The sequence below is a fragment of the Lampetra planeri genome, chromosome 61 (genome assembly GCF_965212315.1).
Source record: "Lampetra planeri chromosome 61, kcLamPlan1.2.h2, whole genome shotgun sequence".
Taxonomy (NCBI): Eukaryota; Metazoa; Chordata; class Hyperoartia; order Petromyzontiformes; family Petromyzontidae; genus Lampetra; species Lampetra planeri.
Genome location: NC_136167.1, coordinates 2463806 through 2485670, shown reverse-complemented (window position 1 = coordinate 2485670; position 21865 = coordinate 2463806). Strand labels below are relative to the sequence as shown.

Genomic DNA, 21865 nt, shown 5'->3' with positions numbered 1-21865 from the left:
GGGCTGGTGGGCGAGTCGTCGACTCGATCGACTGCTACCTGCCACGTGACGGTGGAACGAATCACGTGGCGGTCGGCCAAACCACGTGACGGTTGGCCAAGTCACGTGGTGGTCTACCGAACCACGTGACGGTTGGCCAAGTCAATGGCGGTCGGCCGAACCACATGGCGGTCGTCATGGACTCACCAGCCCCATGCAGCGGAGGTGCCGTCGAACTCGGTCCCCGCTGAAGTAGCCGCCCAGGTTGGCGTCCGTGAGGCTGTTGTAGTTTCTGAGCAACCTTTTGGCGGGGAGAGGGGGGGGGGAGAAAATTTAAGACAAAGTTGCAACCCCCACACCACCCCCCCCATCCCCCATTACCACAACGCACCACCCATAGACTAACACAGACCCCATAGACTATCATAGACCTCATAGACTATCATAGATCCCATAGACTATCATAGACCCCATAGACTATCATAGACCCATAGACTATCATCGACCCATAGACTATCATAGACCCATAGACTATCATAGACCCCATAGACTATCATAGATCCCATAGACTATTAGAGACCCCATAGACTAACATAGACCCCATAGACTAACATAGACCCCATAGACTATCATAGACCCCATAGACTATCATAGACCCCATAGACTATCATAGACCCCATAGACTATCATAGACCCATAGACTAACATAGACCCCATAGACTATCATAGACCCCATAGACTATCATAGATCCCATAGACTATCATAGACCCATAGACTATCATAGACCCCATAGACTATCATAGACCCCATAGACTATCATAGACCCCATAGACTATCATAGACCCATAGACTAACATAGACCCCATAGACTATCATAGACCCCATAGACTATCATAGACCCCATAGACTATCATAGACCCATAGACTAACATAGACCCCATAGACTATCATAGACCCCATAGACTATCATAGACCCCATAGACTATCATAGACCCCATAGACTATCATAGATCCCATAGACTAACACAGATACCATAGACTAACATAGACCCCATAGACTAACATAGACCCATAGACTAACATAGACCCATAGACTATCATAGACCCCATAGACTATCATAGACCCATAGACTATCATAGACCCCATAGACTATCATAGACCCATAGACTAACATAGACACCATAGACTATCATAGACCCCATAGACTATCATAGATCCCATAGACTATCATAGACCCATAGACTATCATAGACCCCATAGACTATCATAGACCCCATAGACTATCATAGACCCATAGACTAACATAGACCCCATAGACTATGATAGACCCCATAGACTATCATAGACCCCATAGACTATCATAGACCCCATAGACTATCATAGACCCATAGACTAACATAGACCCCATAGGCTATCATAGACCCCATAGACTATCATAGACCCCATAGACTATCATAGACCCATAGACTAACATAGACCCCATAGACTATCATAGACCCCATAGACTATCATAGACCCCATAGACTATCATAGACCCCATAGACTATCGTAGATCTCATAGACTAACACAGATCCCATAGACTAGCATAGACCCCATAGACTAACATAGACCCCATAGACTAACATAGACCCATAGACTATCATAGATCCCATAGACTATCATAGACCCATAGACTATCATAGACCCCATAGACTATCATAGACCCCATAGACTATCATAGACCCATAGACTATCATAGACCCATAGACTATCATAGACCCCATAGACTATCATAGACCCATAGACTATCATAGGACCCATAGACTACCATAGACCCATAGACTAACATAGACCCCATAGACTAACATAGACGCATATACTATCATAAACCCCATAGACTATCATAGACCCATAGACTATCATAGACCCATAGACTATCATAGACCCATAGACTATCATAGACCCATAGACTATCATAGATCCCATATACTATCATAGACCCCATAGACTATCACAGACCCCATAGAATATCATAGACCCCATAGACTATCATAGACCCCATAGACTATCACAGACCCCATAGAATATCACACACCCCATAGACTATCATAGATCCCATAGACTATCACAGACCCCATAGAATATCACAGACCCCATAGACTATCATAGATCCCATAGACTATCACAGACCCCATAGAATATCACAGACCCCATAGACTATCACAGACCCCATAGAATATCATAGACCCCATAGACTATCATAGACCCCATAGACTATCATAGACCCATAGACTATCATAGACCCATAGACTATCATAGACCCCATAGACTATCATAGACCCATAGACTATCATAGGACCCATAGACTATCATAGACCCATAGACTAACATAGACCCCATAGACTAACATAGACCCATAGACTATCATGAACCCCATAGACTATCATAGACCCATAGACTATCATAGACCCATAGACTATCATAGACCCATAGACTATCATAGATCCCATAGACTATCATAGACCCCATAGACTATCACAGACCCCATAGAATATCATAGACCCCATAGACTATCATAGACCCCATAGACTATCACAGACCCCATAGAATATCACAGACCCCATAGACTATCATAGATCCCATAGACTATCACAGACCCCATAGAATATCACAGACCCCATAGACTATCATAGATCCCATAGACTATCACAGACCCCATAGAATATCACAGACCCCATAGACTATCACAGACCCCATAGAATATCATAGACCCCATAGACTATCATAGACCCCATAAACTATCACAGACCCCATAGAATAGCATAGACCCCATAGACTATCATAGATCCCATAGACTATCACAGACCCCATAGAATATCACAAACCCCATAGACTATCATAGACCCCATAGACTATCATTGACCCATAGACTAACATAGACCCCATAGACAATCATAGATCCCATAGACTATCATAGATCCATAGACTATCATAGACCCCATAGACTATCATAGACCCCATAGACTATCATAGATCCCATAGACTATCATAGATCCCATAGACTATCATAGATCCCATAGACTAACATAGACCCCATAGACTAACATAGATCCATAGACTATCATAGATCCCATAGACTATCATAGACCCCATAGACTATCATAGACCCCATAGACTATCATAGACCCCATAGACTATCATAGACCCCATAGACTAACATAGATCCATAGACTATCATAGATCCCATAGACTATCATAGACCCCATAGACTATCATAGACCCCATAGACTATCATAGACCCCATAGACTATCATAGACCCCATAGACTAACATAGATCCATAGACTATCATAGATCCCATAGACTATCATAGACCCCATAGACTATCATAGACCCCATAGACTATCATAGACCCATAGACTAACACAGACCCAATAGACTTACATAGACCCCATAGACTATCATAGACCCCATAGACTATCATTGACCCATAGACTAACATAGACCCCATAGACAATCATAGATCCCATAGACTATCATAGATCCATAGACTATCATAGACCCCATAGACTATCATAGACCCATAGACTAACATAGACCCCATAGACTATCATAGACCCCATAGACTATCATAGACCCCATAGACTATCATAGACCCATAGACTAACATAGACCCCATAGACTATCATAGACCCCATAGACTATCATAGACCCCATAGACTATCATAGACCCCATAGACTATCATAGATCCCATAGACTAACACAGATACCATAGACTAACATAGACCCCATAGACTAACATAGACCCATAGACTAACATAGACCCATAGACTATCATAGACCCCATAGACTATCATAGACCCATAGACTATCATAGACCCCATAGACTATCATAGACCCATAGACTAACATAGACACCATAGACTATCATAGACCCCATAGACTATCATAGATCCCATAGACTATCATAGACCCATAGACTATCATAGACCCCATAGACTATCATAGACCCCATAGACTATCATAGACCCATAGACTAACATAGACCCCATAGACTATGATAGACCCCATAGACTATCATAGACCCCATAGACTATCATAGACCCCATAGACTATCATAGACCCATAGACTAACATAGACCCCATAGGCTATCATAGACCCCATAGACTATCATAGACCCCATATACTATCATAGACCCATAGACTAACATAGACCCCATAGACTATCATAGACCCCATAGACTATCATAGACCCCATAGACTATCATAGACCCCATAGACTATCGTAGATCTCATAGACTAACACAGATCCCATAGACTAGCATAGACCCCATAGACTAACATAGACCCCATAGACTAACATAGACCCATAGACTATCATAGATCCCATAGACTATCATAGACCCATAGACTATCATAGACCCCATAGACTATCATAGACCCCATAGACTATCATAGACCCATAGACTATCATAGACCCATAGACTATCATAGACCCCATAGACTATCATAGACCCATAGACTATCATAGGACCCATAGACTACCATAGACCCATAGACTAACATAGACCCCATAGACTAACATAGACGCATATACTATCATAAACCCCATAGACTATCATAGACCCATAGACTATCATAGACCCATAGACTATCATAGACCCATAGACTATCATAGACCCATAGACTATCATAGATCCCATATACTATCATAGACCCCATAGACTATCACAGACCCCATAGAATATCATAGACCCCATAGACTATCATAGACCCCATAGACTATCACAGACCCCATAGAATATCACAGACCCCATAGACTATCATAGATCCCATAGACTATCACAGACCCCATAGAATATCACAGACCCCATAGACTATCATAGATCCCATAGACTATCACAGACCCCATAGAATATCACAGACCCCATAGACTATCACAGACCCCATAGAATATCATAGACCCCATAGACTATCATAGACCCCATAGACTATCATAGACCCATAGACTATCATAGACCCATAGACTATCATAGACCCCATAGACTATCATAGACCCATAGACTATCATAGGACCCATAGACTATCATAGACCCATAGACTAACATAGACCCCATAGACTAACATAGACCCATAGACTATCATGAACCCCATAGACTATCATAGACCCATAGACTATCATAGACCCATAGACTATCATAGACCCATAGACTATCATAGATCCCATAGACTATCATAGACCCCATAGACTATCACAGACCCCATAGAATATCATAGACCCCATAGACTATCATAGACCCCATAGACTATCACAGACCCCATAGAATATCACAGACCCCATAGACTATCATAGATCCCATAGACTATCACAGACCCCATAGAATATCACAGACCCCATAGACTATCATAGATCCCATAGACTATCACAGACCCCATAGAATATCACAGACCCCATAGACTATCACAGACCCCATAGAATATCATAGACCCCATAGACTATCATAGACCCCATAAACTATCACAGACCCCATAGAATAGCATAGACCCCATAGACTATCATAGATCCCATAGACTATCACAGACCCCATAGAATATCACAAACCCCATAGACTATCATAGACCCCATAGACTATCATTGACCCATAGACTAACATAGACCCCATAGACAATCATAGATCCCATAGACTATCATAGATCCATAGACTATCATAGACCCCATAGACTATCATAGACCCCATAGACTATCATAGATCCCATAGACTATCATAGATCCCATAGACTATCATAGATCCCATAGACTAACATAGACCCCATAGACTAACATAGATCCATAGACTATCATAGATCCCATAGACTATCATAGACCCCATAGACTATCATAGACCCCATAGACTATCATAGACCCCATAGACTATCATAGACCCCATAGACTAACATAGATCCATAGACTATCATAGATCCCATAGACTATCATAGACCCCATAGACTATCATAGACCCCATAGGCTATCATAGACCCCATAGACTATCATAGACCCCATAGACTAACATAGATCCATAGACTATCATAGATCCCATAGACTATCATAGACCCCATAGACTATCATAGACCCCATAGACTATCATAGACCCATAGACTAACACAGACCCAATAGACTTACATAGACCCCATAGACTATCATAGACCCATAGACTAACATAGAGTTTATAGACTAACATAGAGCCATACTCTTTCGTTTTTTCGGTAAAGTCACGTAGGTAAAAAAATGAAAATAAATTAAATCACAACGTTTCGGAGGGGGGAGGGGGGAAACGTCGTGATTTAATTTATTTTCCTTTTTTCACCCACGTGACTTTACCGAAAAAACTAAAGAGTATGGACCCTTGCAGTCACGAAAACTTTAAATCTAGAATTAACATAGAGCCGATCGACTAACATAGTGCCCATAGATTAACATAGATCCCATATCCTCTATAACAGAGTGCCCATATTCTCTATAACATAGAACCGGTGTTTCTTAACCTTCACCGCAGCCTTGCACCCCTTTGGTTCTGAATCGTAAATCAATGTACTAAGTTAAGAGATACACAGGGTTTTGAAGCTTTCGTGACTGCATGAATCCATACTTTTTGGTTCTTTCGGAAAAGTGACGTGGGTGTAATATAAATTAAATCACGACGTTTCGACTGCAACACAAGCAATAATCATCATCAGGTGGGAAACCCACAGCCAAAAAATAAATTCCACTTCAGCAAAAAAGAATTATTGCTGTGGTTTTGCAATCGAAACGTCGTGATTTTATTTTATACCTACGTGACTTTACCGAAAGAACCAAAGAGTAAAGATACACAGGGTTTGATGTAACAAAGTAAGCTGTAACTCACCCTGCCCCGTGCTTAATTTGTATTCTCGATTATTCAACTTCTCAAAAAAATCTGCCCACGCCTCACCACCCCCAGTAGGGGCATCTCGCACTCCCTGGGGGTTCAACGTTCACCCCACGTCAAGAGGAAGAACGACTGACGAAGACTAACATAGGACCTGTAGATTTCCATAGGCGCCTCGGGCTTACACACAGCGCAGTTTGCTAACAACCGCACGGCAGAACGTGCCACGCGTATTGTCACTTCGCTTGAAGGGACCACGGAGCCAGGTAGCTTTGCAAACAACAGTCGATTGTGGGATCCGACCCGCACACACTGCACACACTGCACACACACACACATACTAGACACACACACACATTGCACACACACTGCACGCACACACACTGCACACACACACACACTGCACACACACACACACATTGCACACACACACTGCACGCACACACACACACACTGCACACACACACACATACTAGACACACACACACATTGCACACATACACTGCACGCACACACACACACTGCACACACACATACTGCAAACACACACACACTGGACACACACACTGCACACACACACACTGCACACACACACACATACTAGACACACACATTGCACACACACACTGCACACACACACACTGCACACACACACACATACTAGACACACACACACATTGCACACACACACTGCACGCACACACACACTGCACACACACACATACTGCAAACACACACACACTGGACACACACACACACTGCACACACACACATTGCATACACACACACACTCCACACACACACTGCACACACACACATCCTTTCCAAGCCCCGCAGGGGCATTCTCAAGTTGCCAAAGCCGTGATCTGTGATCATGCAGTGGCATACCTGCGTTAGGCATGCCCCGCCCCCACGTGGAGGTGGAGTGTGCAGGCGGTACAACTGCACCAGAGCCTGTGGTCTAAGTTGACATTAACAAGTATTAAATGTACCCCATTGAGTGCACAGCCTTGCTTGAGTTTATTTTTAGAATGTGGGTGTCTAAGTCTATGAGTCCTATAGCAGTCTATGGGTTTCTGTGTTAGTGCATGGGTCTCTGTCTATGTCTATAGGTCCTGTATAATTATATGGGTCTCTGTGTGAGTCTATGGGTCCTTTATAAGTCTATGGATCTCTGCGTGAGTCTATGAGTGTCTGTCTAAGTGTATGGGTCCTATATAAGGCTATGGGTCTCTGTGTTAGTGCATGGGTCTCTGGCTACGTCTATGGGTCCTGTATAAGTATATCGGTCTCTGTGAGTCTTTGTGTCTTTATGTTAGTCTATGGGTCTCTATGTGAGTCTTTGGGTCTCTGTGTAAGTATATGGGTCTCTATGTGAGTCTTTGGGTCTCTGTGTAAGTCTATGGGTCTCTATGTGAGTCTTTGGGTCTCTGTGTGAGTCGATGGGCCTCTATGTTAGTCTATGTTTTCTATGTGAGTCTATGGGTCTGTATATAAGCCTATGAGTCTCCATGTGAGTCTATGGGTCTCTATGTGAGTATATGGGTCTCTATGTGAGTCTATGGGTCTCTATGTGAGTCTATGGGTCTCTATGTGAGTATATGGGTCTCTATGTGAGTCTATGGGTTGTTTTAAAATGTCGGCTAAACTTAAGTTGATGGATTCCTTTCTTAGCCTACGTGTCCTGTGTAAGTCTATGGCTCCTCTGTTATTCGGTGGCTATCTGCGTAAGCTCATGGGTTCTGTGTCTATGGGTCCTTTCTGTGTCTGTAAGTTATAAGTGAGTTCACGGGTTACGTGTTAGTACGTGGGTTCTATGTGAGTCTCTGGGCGATATGTGAGTCTCTGGCTCCTGGCTGCTACGTGATGCGAGTCCAGAGGGTCATGGGTAAGTCTACGGCCTCCGATGTAAGTCCCATAACTCCCGGATCGATCATTGATCGCTATGTTGAATCGATGGCAGCTATTTAATTGCATGGGTCTCCAGGCTAGCTGTGGGCTCGTGTGTGTGTGTGTCTCCAGCTCTTGTCTCCTCTACGCTTGATCGGCTTACAAAGTGAAAGGCTAATTGATCAAGCGACGCCGCTCACCGTTGCCCCTGGGCCCGAGGGTGGGCACGCGCGCTTGTGGGTGTGTGTGTGCGCGTGTGTGTGTGTGTATGTGCGTGTGTGTGTGTGGGTGTGTGTGTGTGCGCGTGTGCCTGTGTGTGTGGGTGTGTGCGTGTGCGTCTGTGCGCGTGTGTGCGTATGTGTACGTGTGTGCGTGTGCGCGCGTGTGTGTGCATGTATGTGTGCGTGTGTGCGTGTGTGGGTGTGGGTGTGTGTGTGCGTGTATGTGTGTGGGTGTGTGTGTGGGTGTGTGTGTGGGTGTGTGCGTCTGTCCGCATGTGTGCGTCTGTGTACGTGTGTGCGTGTGCGCGCGTGTGTGTGCATGTATGTGTGCGTCTGTGTGCGTGTGTGTGTGGGTGTGTGTGTGGGGGTGTGTGTGCACGTGTGTGCGCGTGCGGTAGTGTAAGGATTAGCGCGCTGCGCTACGAACCCAGCGAGCCGAGTTCGATTCCCGCTCACGGCCAACACCGGTGACGATTATCTGAACCGGTCCTGGGCCACCCCTAGGTCGACTCAGCCTCAAATGACTATCGCCGCTGTGGAGACAAAGGCGGCCGGCGCGCGATGCTGGCAACCCCCACCCCCTCGTGTGCCGTGCCGGCCTTCGTAGGTGCTCGCTAATGGCGCTTGCCCCAACATCCTGCGAAGGCTACACGGGAGGCCTTTGTTTCTGTCTTGCGTGCGCGCGTGCGTGTGTGAGTCCGAGTGTAGCGTGGTCGTGGTCTACTTGAGACATTGCTATAGGAACCACTGGCTGGAGATGTTGACTCGGTTACACTCTAGACGTCTCGGAGGGTTGTTCAGATGCAAACTTGCAAATAAACACTCTCCCGCGGGGCTGGGTAGGCGTGGGGGAATCATGCGGAGATGAAACGCAAACACTTTAGGAATGTATACTCTTAGTTTTTTCGGTAAAGTCACGTAGGTAAAAAAAGATGAAATTAAAATTAATAAAAATAAAATAATAAAAATCACGACGTTTCGGAGGCAACACAAGTCTCCGTCATCAGGTGGGACCGTCACAGCCAGATTTGCTGTATCATACTGGCTGTGACGGTCCCACCTGATGACGGAAACTTGTGTTGCCTCCGAAACGTCGTGATTTTTATTATTTTATTTTTATTAATTTTAATTTCAATTTTTTTTACCTACGTGACTTTACCGAAAAAACTAAGAGTATGAATCCTTGCAGTCACGAAAGCTTCAAATCTAAACTTTAGGAATGCATGCGCTTCAGTTTAACACGCAGGCTTTCGCGACCAAATATCATCCGTAATACGGGGGGCGGGGTGGTTGGGTTAGAATACAAGGTGCTTCAAAATGGAAAAATTAACGTACAATAATAATATATTGTAATATGATGACAAATGTAATTTCGATTTACAGCTTTCGTGACTGCAGGGATTCATATTCTTGGTTTTTTCGGTAAAGTCACGTAGAAGGGAAATAATAAAATAATAAAAATAAAACATTATAAAATAAAATTCTCACGACGTTTTGGCCACAACACAAGCAGCCGTCCTCAGTTGAAGAACAGAGCTGTCGGGAAAACAGCGTCTCAATGAACACTGCTAAGCTTAGCAGCGTATTTTAAGCTGGGTGGGAGGAGCAGAGTGCCTTGACAAAGGAGTTTACATATCAAGAATAACAAATGTGATGTTAATAGCTTCAAAAAGTCAAAGAGTCACCCAACTTGTTCGCCATCGTTGTCCAAGTGGTCTCAATAGCCCGGAGTCAGCACATTTCTCGTGGTATCGTTGCAAATTTCTCGGAAGTGTTCACATTTTTTTGAAGCAGCCTGTATATAAACGTGTCGTTAAACTCGCCACCACCCGACACAGCCAACTTAGTAAGGGTTGCCACGTAAACAGAACGTGGCCAATTCGTCACTAGTACAGCAACACCGGTTGTGTGTAGCAGAGCAAAGCCACAACATTTTAGATGACAATAAATTTTACAATCTGAGTACTCACATTGTAAATGTTGTGGCTTTGCTCTCCAAACACACCGGTGTGCTGTTCTAGCAACGAATTGGCCACGTTCTGTTTACGTGAATATACTCTTGTGAAAGGTGGTGTAGCGCTCAGCACGCCGTGCTATGAACTCAGCGGACTTCAGTTCGACTCCCCGGGCCACGGCTCACAGCGAATAAGTTCGTAAAAAAAAATCAAGAATTGGAAAGTTTATCGGGATTCATGCCTCCTTCCCGGCAAACCACGTCCCGTTCACGACCGAAGACAAATATCGAACGGCACGGTGGAAAATTGCGTGGAGAGACGCCCGCTTGGAATGGCACAGAGAGAGAAACAGCGCGCGCACACGTGGATTAGAGGACACACGGAGGCCAATTGCACCGCCGCATTGATCTTCATCCAGCAGCGGAGAGACCACGGTGATGATGATCATCCAAAACTGTTGGCAAAGTATCATTCAATTAGATGTGGGTGATTTAATGTTGCGTCGACCTGGGGCCCGTATGCTGTACGAGGTGGCCTTTAGCCAGCGTCGTCTCGAAGGGAGTCTGGCTCTGCTGATGAGACGCTGCGTGTTGAAACCGTTCCAGATCTTTTTTTATTTGCCTTGAATCGACGCTGCACGAATGATGCCGCAGTACTCCCTGAAGGTGCCCGAATCATGTGCAGCAATATATATATTCAAATATGCTCAAAATGTCCCCCCCCCCCCCACAATATATTGCTATAAAATAGATTTCTGTTTATATGATTGTGGTTATGGTTGTACTTTATTAATTCCGAATCTCTGCCATTACATACAATGAAACAAGAAAAGGTTAAAAAACAGAGCAATGTAATACAAAACACTATTAGACATTATAGTCTGTCCTACGTGTTAGTGAATTTTTTTCTATTTTAGGCAGGAAATGGCAGGAAATTCGTTTTAAAATTCGATTTTTTTTATTTTTTTATTACACGCTTTCTATTAACTTACTCTGTTGTTGTTGTATCCTCAAATCTTGTAACTCAATTTTAACCCACTTCCAAATGTGGTATCGATTGCAAACTTGGTATACTTACGTCACACTGATGACAATACTATGTTCTATCATTAAAAATAAAAGATATTTTTTTAAATATTATTTTTACACGCTTTCTATTAACTCAATCTGTTGTTGTTGTCGTATCCTCAAATCTTGTACCTCAATTTCAACCCACTTCCCAATGTGGTATCGACTGCAAACTTGGTATACTTATGTCATACTGATGACAATACTATATTCTATCATAAAAAAATAAAAGAAAAACTTTTTAAACAATCTTTTTTATATGGTATGTTTCGCCTTGGGCCTAATTGTCCACGCTCAACTGACGTTATGGCAAGCGTCGGGGCCACTTCCTGGAGTCGTGTAGTTCTTCCATTACTGGTCGGGTAGATTTCATTAGAGCGTGTTTTTTAAAAAGTGTTTTAAAATATTACTTATTCTGGGGGGAGGGGACCCCCAGACCCCTGGAAGATTTGGTCCCCCCCAATGTTGACTCCATGGCTACGGCCTTACTGCGCTGTCCTCCCTGAAGGTGCCGGAACGATACGCAGGCAGCCACGCGGCTGACGGGATGACTCAAGCACGTGTTGCGTTCTGCGTGAAGAGACGCGAGTGTGTGCAGGAGACGTCGCGTCTGCTTCGCTATTTATCGTTGTTATTTATCGTTGTTATTTATTGTTGTTGTTATTAACAAAGCCAGAAGCGGGGCTCTGGGGACAGGACGCGGAGTGCCGATTGGTCGAGGCCGATAATGGAACGGCAGCCAAGAGATGGGACTTGTCCGAGAGGGGATCGTCCGCTGTGGAGACGGAGCGGTGGAATCAGCTGCGTGTGAATGTGCTGGATGGATTAGTGGCAGGGGAGGGGAGGGTATGAGTTGGGAAGACCTTCATCCAGCAGTGGATCGATCATGGCCGACGACGACGACGATGCCCCATTTGCATGCCTATGCCTCCGAACTAAAAACATCAAAAGGAGTCTTCTTGGTTCTTTCGGTAAAGTCACGTAGAAGGGAAGTAATAAAATAATAAAAATAAAACATAATATAATATTATAATATAATAATATAATATATTTTATTATGTTTATTTTTATTATTTTATTACTTCCCTTCTACGTAAAAATAAAACATAATATAATATTATAATATAATAATATAATATATTTTATTATGTTTGTTTTTATTATTTTATTACTTCCCTTCTACGTGACTTTACCGAAAGAACCAAGAAGATGAATCCCTGCAGTCACGAAAGCTTTAAATCGAAAATCAAAAGGAGTGTTCTCTAACGCATCCCATCAGCCGCGCGGCCCTTCTCGGAGGTGCTGTTCGCACGAATGAAATTACCGTCAGACATCTAAACATTGAATTACCTGCGGGTGCGAAACGTCGGCTCGCCACCCGCTCGCGGCACCGGATGAGGCCACGGACGCCTTCCAAGAGACTCGCTGAACGCGAGACGACCTCTGGGACTCGTGCGTAAAAAAAAAACATCCTAAAACACAAATTAGAGCGGACGGCCTGGGGTCACCGCGCCAGAGGTCAAAGGCGATGGCCACGTGCGGTGGTTTGCCACGAAGGGGATGATGATGATGATGATGACACGATGGGCGATTGCCGGTCAACCCGCGGGTGTTTGGCTGCGGCTTTGCGGTCGCTATGGCCTCGACAGCCCCCCCGTGTCTTATCTAATTTCGCTGCAACGCACGCGGCAGTAATGGGAGGTGAGGGGCTGGGGTGGTGGTGCTGCTGGTGGTGGTGGTTTACTTAACCCAAGGATCAACCTGGCTTCCTAGGGAACAGCCAACGCACACGCGCACGCAAAGATCACCCGGGTAGCCTATACAGTGGTGTAGGGGCAAGTGCTGTTAGCGAGCGGCACCTATGAAGGGCGGAACTTCACACGAGGGAGGAGGAGGAGGAGGGTGAGTGGGGAACAGCACAATTCCCGGCCGCCTTTGTCTCCCCGGTGCTGATTTATTTTTGTTGTGTTTTACACCTCGCAAGGTATTCACTTCCAGGGCCCGGGTCGACCCTAGCGGGCGGTCAGGGGACCGCCGCTGGCCACGAGCTGGACTCAAACTCGAGTCGGCGGGGTTCGGAGTGTGGCGCGCTAACCACTGCGCCACCGCTCCCCCCCCCCCTCTGCCAAAAGCACATGGGGACTCACCACCCCCCCCCCCCCCTCGGAGTTCAATTGTCCCGCTCAAACGTGTGGCGACTCACGGTGGCCACGCAGCGGCTCGGCCTCGTGCACGTGAGACGTTTGAAAAATAATACTAACAATTAAACAACCGTGATGTTGTTTTTCTCTCTGTCCGTGCAACGTGCACAGGGTAGGAGGCGCTAGGCATTTATAGCAGCCGCCAAATGCTCTAAACGCGTGATTTTGATTCTAAATGTGGAGGTGGATGGAGGTAACGCTCGGAGGACTCCCGGAGAAAAGTCCCATGCGAGCACGCAAAGAGAGAGACACGCAAACTCCAAATATATAGCAGCAGGCGTCAGGGTCGGGATAGAACCCGCGACCTCCTGTATATCAGGCGAGGTAGTTAACATCTCCTAGCCACCGTGATGATGATGAAAAAGAGAGAGACACGCAAACTCCAAATATACAGCAGCAGGCGTCAGGGTCGGGATCGAACCCACGACCTCCTGCATACCAGGCGAGGTAGTTAAGATTTCGCAACCGTGGCGCCCACTCAACCGTATTCATCAATAGCACCGTGGCCTGGAAACGAAATGTATGATAGACGACGTTTCGAACAAAGGCTCTTCTTCACTGCACAAAACAACTTGACTTTACTTGCTATGAAGAATGTCTCTTCTTCACTGCACAAAACAACTTGACTTTACTTGCTATGAAGAATGTCCATCAACCGAAACGACACCTTCGATATATATTTTATTTTTTTATTTTAATGGTGTTGTTTTATTTTTTTTACAGGGAATCGCATTGAGTTGCTATTGTTGACTGTGCTTGTGTCTCACTGACAACGTCATCAGCAGCAGAATCATCAGCAGCAGCAGCTTCATTCTTAGCAGCAGCATCATCATCAGCAGCATAATCATCATTAGCAGCAGCATCATCATCATCATCAGAAGCAGCAGCATCAGCAGCAATATCAGCAGCAGCAGCATCATCATCAGCAGCAGCGTCATCATGATCAGCATCAGCAGCATCATCATCAGCAGCAGTGTCATCATGATCAGCATCAGCAGCATCATTATCATCATCAGCAGCATCATCAGCAGCATCATCATCAGAAGCAGCAGCAGCATCATCAGCAGCAGCATCATCATCAGCAGCAGCACCATCATTATCAGCATCATCAGCAGCATCATCATTAGCAGCATCATCATCATAAGCAGCATTATCATCAGCAGCACCATCATCATCAGCAGCATCATCATCAACAGATCAGTGTCCACGGACACACACACACACACAATGTTAGCCTGTGCCATACAACGTATGTCTCGGGCACGTGTGTCGCACGGACGATGGTAGGACACCAAAGGACATCGTCCCCCGAAAGTTCGTGACGCCGTCCCACGTGGGGAACTGGTTCGTGATATCGTCCACGTGGGGGACTGGGAGAAGTTCGTGACATCGTCCCTCGTGGGCTACTGGGAGAAGTTTGTGACGCCGTTCCACGTGGGGAACTGGTTCGTGACATCGTCCCACGTGGGGGAACTGGGAGAAGTTCGCGAGATTGTCCCACGTGGGCAACTGGGAGCAAGCAAGCCGAAGGCCGCCCTCGGCAGTGAGGGATACTCCTCGGGAGAAGTGGAAGACAAGAGAGGCGGGCACGTCCACGTGGCGGACAAAATAAGAAAGAGGGAAAAGCGGAAAGGAATAACCCCCAAGGAACCTTTGTGACTGCAATAAACTTCATTTTTTTAACAAAATGTGACATTTTTTGCCAATATCAAAGTTTGTAAACATAAGAAGAGGTTTTACCCTTTATGGGAATAAAACAGGAGCCGTGTTAACATGTTCAAACACCGAATAGACACCTTTTGTAAGGAATCTAGTTCATGCATTAAACAAACACACGGTAGTTGTGGTGAACATGCATACAAACACGGCTCTGATACTAATATTCGATGCATTGTCTTTGAGACTGATTGGCCTTCATCAGAAACAGCGGTAGCCTTCTTCATGGCCCAGTCTCACCATCAGTGTCAGACCAGAGAACAAGGCTTTTTTGGGGGGATTTTTGCACACAGTGTTGGTGTATGGTGCTTTTTTCTGGAAGACTTTGCAGTTTTTTCCTGGATTTATCTGTTTGCGTAAAGTCACATAGCCACTTTAAGATGTTTTCTTTGATCATGTTTTAGTTTTTTTGTTTGTTGCGATTGCACCCGATTCAAGAGCCAAATGGCTAACAGGACTATACCTAATATATTAAATTGAAAACTAAAAACTGAAAGGCCAAAAGGCGAACAAGACAAGGACAATGCCACGTGTATCTCGGCGTGAGCAGCTGCAACAAGGGATACCTTTTTTGCCAGTGTCAAAGTATGAAACAAATACAAATAAGTGTTATCCTACTCTTTGGGTCTTTCGGTAAAGTCACGTAGATAGATTTTTTTTTAAATAATCACGACGTTTCGATCGCAACGCAAGCAATCGTCTTCAGGTGAAAAAAATACAGCAGGCGGACTGCTGAGGCACATGAGGTGTGCTAAGGGGCCGTCCATAAATGACGTCACGCGATTTTGGATGATCTTTGACCCCCCCCCCTCGTCACACGGCGTCACAAAAAGTCAGACCCCCCCCCTCAAATATGACGTCACAAAGCTCTGCCCCTCCCCCCAAAACCATATTGCCATTTTGAAAATAAAACATGCTTCAAATCGCTTTAAACTATTGTCATTGTAGTGCGTATTTAATGTGGCGCTGCACTCTGATGCTGTAGGAGTGTTGTTATAACAATTAGTGTTGTTACAACAATTCTATATTTATTTAAATTTGCGCATTTTAATGTGACGTCACATTTCTCAAACCCCACCCTCCTCGTCACACATCGTTACAAATGTCTGACCCCTCCCCCCCAGGTGCGTGACGTCATTTATGCACGGCCTCTAACACTGCTTGAGACTAGGCCATGAAGAAAACAATGCATTCTAGATTTCAAGCTTTCGTGACTGCAAGGAATCATACTCTTAGGTTTTTTCGGTAAAGTCACGTAGGTAAAAAAAAATAGAAATTAAATAATAATAATAATAATAATAAATGAAAATAAATCAATTAAATCACCACGTTTCGGGGGCAACACAAGTCTCCGTCATCAGGTGGGACCGTAACAGCTAAATTTACTGTATCAGGTGAGGAAAAATCCAAGAGACAAGCTCTTAAATACAAGTTGTTAAATACAAGTTAAGAGCTTGTCTCTTGGATTTTTCCTCACTTGATACAGTAAATTTAGCTGTGACGGTCCCACCTTTAGACGGAGGCTTGTGTTGCCTCCGAAACGTCGTGATTTAATTGATTTATTTTCATTGATTATTATTTTATTTCTATTATTACTTTAAAAAATATATATTTTTTTACCGACGTGACTTTACCGAAAAAACCTAAGAGTATGAAGTCAATGCAGTCACATTCTTATTATCAGCGCCATGATTGTTTGCATGCTCACCACAAGTACAGCGAGTGGCTAACACGAACTTGATTCCATGCAAACGATTTATATTTGGTGTTTGGACACCTTAACACGCCTCCTGTTTCATTACCAGTAAAGGTAAAACGTCTTCTTACGTTTTCAAACTTAATTTTGCAATGTCTGTGATAAAGATTGCCAACTCAAGGATTTGGCCTACTCAGCAACTGGCCTCCGAAGCACGAAGATTCGTCTCTCGAGACACACAAAGACAAATATCCCCCGTGTAGCCTCAACAGATTGTTGGCGCAAGTGCTGTCCGCGAGCGCATGTCAAGGCCGGCACGGCACATGAGTTGGGTCGGTGGCCAGCACCACGCCCGACCGCCTTTCTCTCCCCAGTGACGATGTCTTTACGCACCGCGCCAGGTAATCACTTGAGGCCGAGTCGACCTAGGGGGAGGCCCAGGACCGGTTCGGAAAATCGTCACCGGCGTTGGCCCACGAGCGGGAATCGAACTCGGGTCGCCGGGTTCGTAGCAAAGCGGCGCGCTAACCGCTGCACCACCGCTCCCCACGAGGGACACACAACAACAACAACAACCGCCATTCGCCACTAAGTGGCGGTGACGTCACCACTACACACAGGCCTATCGGTACATACACTTGTAGTGTAACAGCGCCGGCTGGTGGACAGCAGTGGCAACTGTGGTGTACAGACAGCGCACACGCCGGTGAGGGCGTGTGCACGGCGCGTGTGGGCAGGGCGGAGGAACTAGGACAAGGGTCACGGAGGACGCCGTACGGAGGCCCCTGGAACCTGCTAGCGGGTTCGAGAAGGGAGGAGCGTTCAGGGAGGAGACAGGGCCACGCTGGGAGCATAAAAGGAGCCGAGAGCGGGCGGGGGGCTCAAGGCTGCCGGTTCTTTAGCGATGACATCTCGTCGCCGTCGTTGCTAAACGTCTCCGCTAGATATTGCGCTACTAAGGAGAGTAGTTGGCTATCTCAGTCGGCGCCATCAGCGTTGTGTACAGGCTGGGCTGAGCTACTGTGGAGAGTGCGTGGACGAGACCGTGAAAGTTGTTAATAAAGAAAGTGCCTCTTAGAAACTCTGTCGCTGAATCGTTGACACTACACATTCACGAGACGGGCTCCATGGAGTAACCCGATGCGCTCTCTTAACTCTCCACATCCACTCGGTCTCCACACTGGCCTCTCGCTCATCACGGTCGACTGCGTATGGTGCGAAAGAAGTTCACCGTACGTACAGCATGTTGCTGTGAACAAGGGCCTTGCCACCCAGTTGCTTCGGCAATATTATCAGAATGGCAATGTTGTATTTATACCGCAGCAGGAGGAATCCGATGATCTATAAAGCTATTTTTTTCTTTTCACAGATGTCCGGTAAAGGGGCACGGGGTCAGAAGGTTATAGCAACAAAGAGTTTCAAAAAAACACGACGGGAGTGGCAAAGCATATGACAGGTAGACAAATCACTTTAAAAACATATACAGATAAAACTAAACTATATATTATACCCTCTGGTTCTTTCGGTAAAACCACGTAGATATAAGAAGAAAAAATAATGAAAAGAACACGACGTTTCGGTCGCAACACAAGCGTCCGTCATCAGGTGAGAAGTAATGATCTGCTGTTGTGCTTTATATAGGCACAGGAAGGAGGGGGGAACTACACATATATTAAATTTCGATTTAAAGCTTTCGTGACTCCAGGGATTCATCTTCTTGGTTCTTTCGGTAAAGTCACGTAGAAGGGAAATAATAAAATAATGGAAATAAAACATAATAAAATAATTCTCACGACGTTTCGCCAACAACGCAAGCAGCGTCTTTCCGACAGACCTGTTCTTCACCTGAGGACGGCTGTTCTTCACCTGAGGACGACTGCTTGCGTTGTGGCCGAAACGTCGTGAGAATTGTATTTTATTATGTTTTATTTTTTTTATTTTATTATTTCCCTTCTACGTGACTTTACCGAAAGAACCAAGAAGATGCATATAGATATATTTTATTAACAGCTAAAAGCCCACTGAGCTATTAGCTGCTGTTGTCAGAAGCGACCTGGCCAACAAGTAGCTTATCATCATCATCATCATCACGTGGAAATTTATAGCAGCAAGACAGCCTAAATAATCGAGACGCACGTTTCTAAGCTCCGATTAAGTTACCTAACGCGAGGTGGGGGTGGGATATTGAGATGCAACTCAGAGGAGGCCGCCACGCGTCCCACTATTAAGTCGTTAGGCGACATTCTATCGGAGTGGGGGGGGGCGGGGGGAATTCGATCAGAAGGCCGACCACGCGTGTGGCCTTCGCACAGCAAGGGCCTTCAACAGGACCCGGACCAAGGGAAGGCCTCCAGGTGGCTCAGAGGCGCTCAGAGGCTGGGTTCGAATCCGGGTCTCAGCCAGTGCCCCGTGGTTAAACCGAGAGTCTCTAGTGCAGGAAGTTGATGGTCTCACGCCGGTCACCAGTGACTCACATGGAGACCCAAACTCATATAGAGATCCACAGACTTCCAAAGAGACACAGAGACTCACACGGAGACCCATAGACTCACACAGAAAACACAGACTCACATAGAGATCCATAGACTTACATATAGACACATAGACTCACACAGAGACACATAGACTCACATACAACCTATAGACTCACATAGAGACACATACTCACACAGATACTCATAGACTCACACAGATACTCACAGACTCACATAGAGACCCACCGACTCACACAGAGACTGGTAAACTTACACAGAGACCTGTAGACCCACATTGAGACCCATGAAATCACATAGAGACCAATAGACTCACACAGAGACCCATAGACTCACACAAATACCCATAGACGTACGTAGAGTCACATAGACTCACACAGATACTCATCGAATCACATAGAGACCCATAAACTCACACAGAGACCCATCGACTCACATAGAGACCAATAGACTCACATAGAGACCCATATAATCACATACAGACCAATAGACTCACATAGAGACCCATAGACTCACACAGATACTCATAGACTCATATAGAGACTCACAAACTCACACTACGACTCATACACTCACACAGAGACCCATAGACTCACACAGAGACCCATAGACTCACATTGAGACCAACACACTCACACGCACCCCCCCACGTGAAACAGAAGCACTGAATTCGCGCAGCGCAGAGAAGCGAGCGAGGCTCCAGGACCCCGCTCGGCCACGAGCGAGGCAGCTGATGGCCGGGGTCGAGGCTCAGCACGGAGCGGCAGCTGAACGCGCGCGGGGCGAGAGCGTCCCAAGAGCAGTGGCACTGCGGTCGCCTTCATCCAGCAGTGGATTGATCACGACGATGGGGGGGGGGGAGAGGGTTCGACTCGCACACTCACCCGTCAGTTGATGCGCTCATGGTTCCACGTCCTCTCTGCGTCTCCCGCTCTGTCTTTCTCTCCTCTCTCGCTCTCTTCTCTCTCTGTGTGTGTGTCGCGTCCTCCCTCCGTCCCCTTCGTCCCGGTCTCAAACCGTGCCCCCCCCGTGAACTGCAGGGTCAAGGAGGGGGTGATAGTGGTGGTGTGGTGAGCCTCGCGACGATTATCACGCGCGCGGGGACGGGGATTCAGTTGCGTAATGAGCTACGGGCCCTGTCTGGATGTCTGTGTTCGAGTGTGGCTCTCGCTCGCTCTCTCCCGCTCTCTCTTTGCTCGCCTCTCACTCTACCACCCAACCCTCTTCCCCCTGGCATTCACAAACAGTTTGTTGCTAGGTGAGTGCGTTGACGGGCCGTGCATTTTAAAACCCATCAATGCCCGCGACCCCCCCCAACGCTCCCCATCTCCTCCTCCAAACCTCCCTCGCCTCGCCTCCTCTACCCCTCCTCCCTGGCTCATCTGTCACCGCCAGGGCCACAGGTGGCGAGGAGATGTTAACTACCTCGCCTAGTATACAGGAGGTTCGTGGGTTCGATCCCGACCCTGGCGCCAGCTGTATATTTGGAGTTTGCATATCTCTCTCCCCGTGGTGAGATGTTAACTCCCTCGCCCGGTATACAGGAGGTTCGTGGGTTCGATCCCACCCTGACGTCAGCTGTATATTCGGAGTTTGTGTGCGTGTCTCTCTTCACCATGGTGAGATGTTAACTTCCTCGCCTGGTACACAGGAATCGTGGGTTCGATCCCGACCCTGACGACGTCTGCTGCTGTATATTTGGAGTGTGCGTGTCTCCCTCTCTTCACCATGGTGATATGTTAACTACCTCGCCTGGTATACAGGAGATCGTGGGTTCG

At 46.1% G+C, this 21865-nt stretch overlaps 1 protein-coding gene across 1 annotated transcript in view; it reads right to left on the bottom strand.

The window, feature by feature from the left end:
• Nucleotides 1-21301, bottom strand: part of LOC144736525 (uncharacterized) — a 45899-nt gene extending 24598 nt beyond the window's left edge. The window contains exons 1-2 of the mRNA XM_078619075.1: nucleotides 20972-21301; nucleotides 187-280 (exon numbers count right to left, since the gene is read on the bottom strand). Of these exons, the coding sequence (XP_078475201.1) occupies nucleotides 187-280; nucleotides 20972-20991 (114 nt within the window). The 5' untranslated portion in view covers nucleotides 20992-21301. The remainder of the gene's footprint in view (nucleotides 1-186; nucleotides 281-20971) is intronic.
• Nucleotides 21302-21865: the final 564 nt, after the last annotated feature.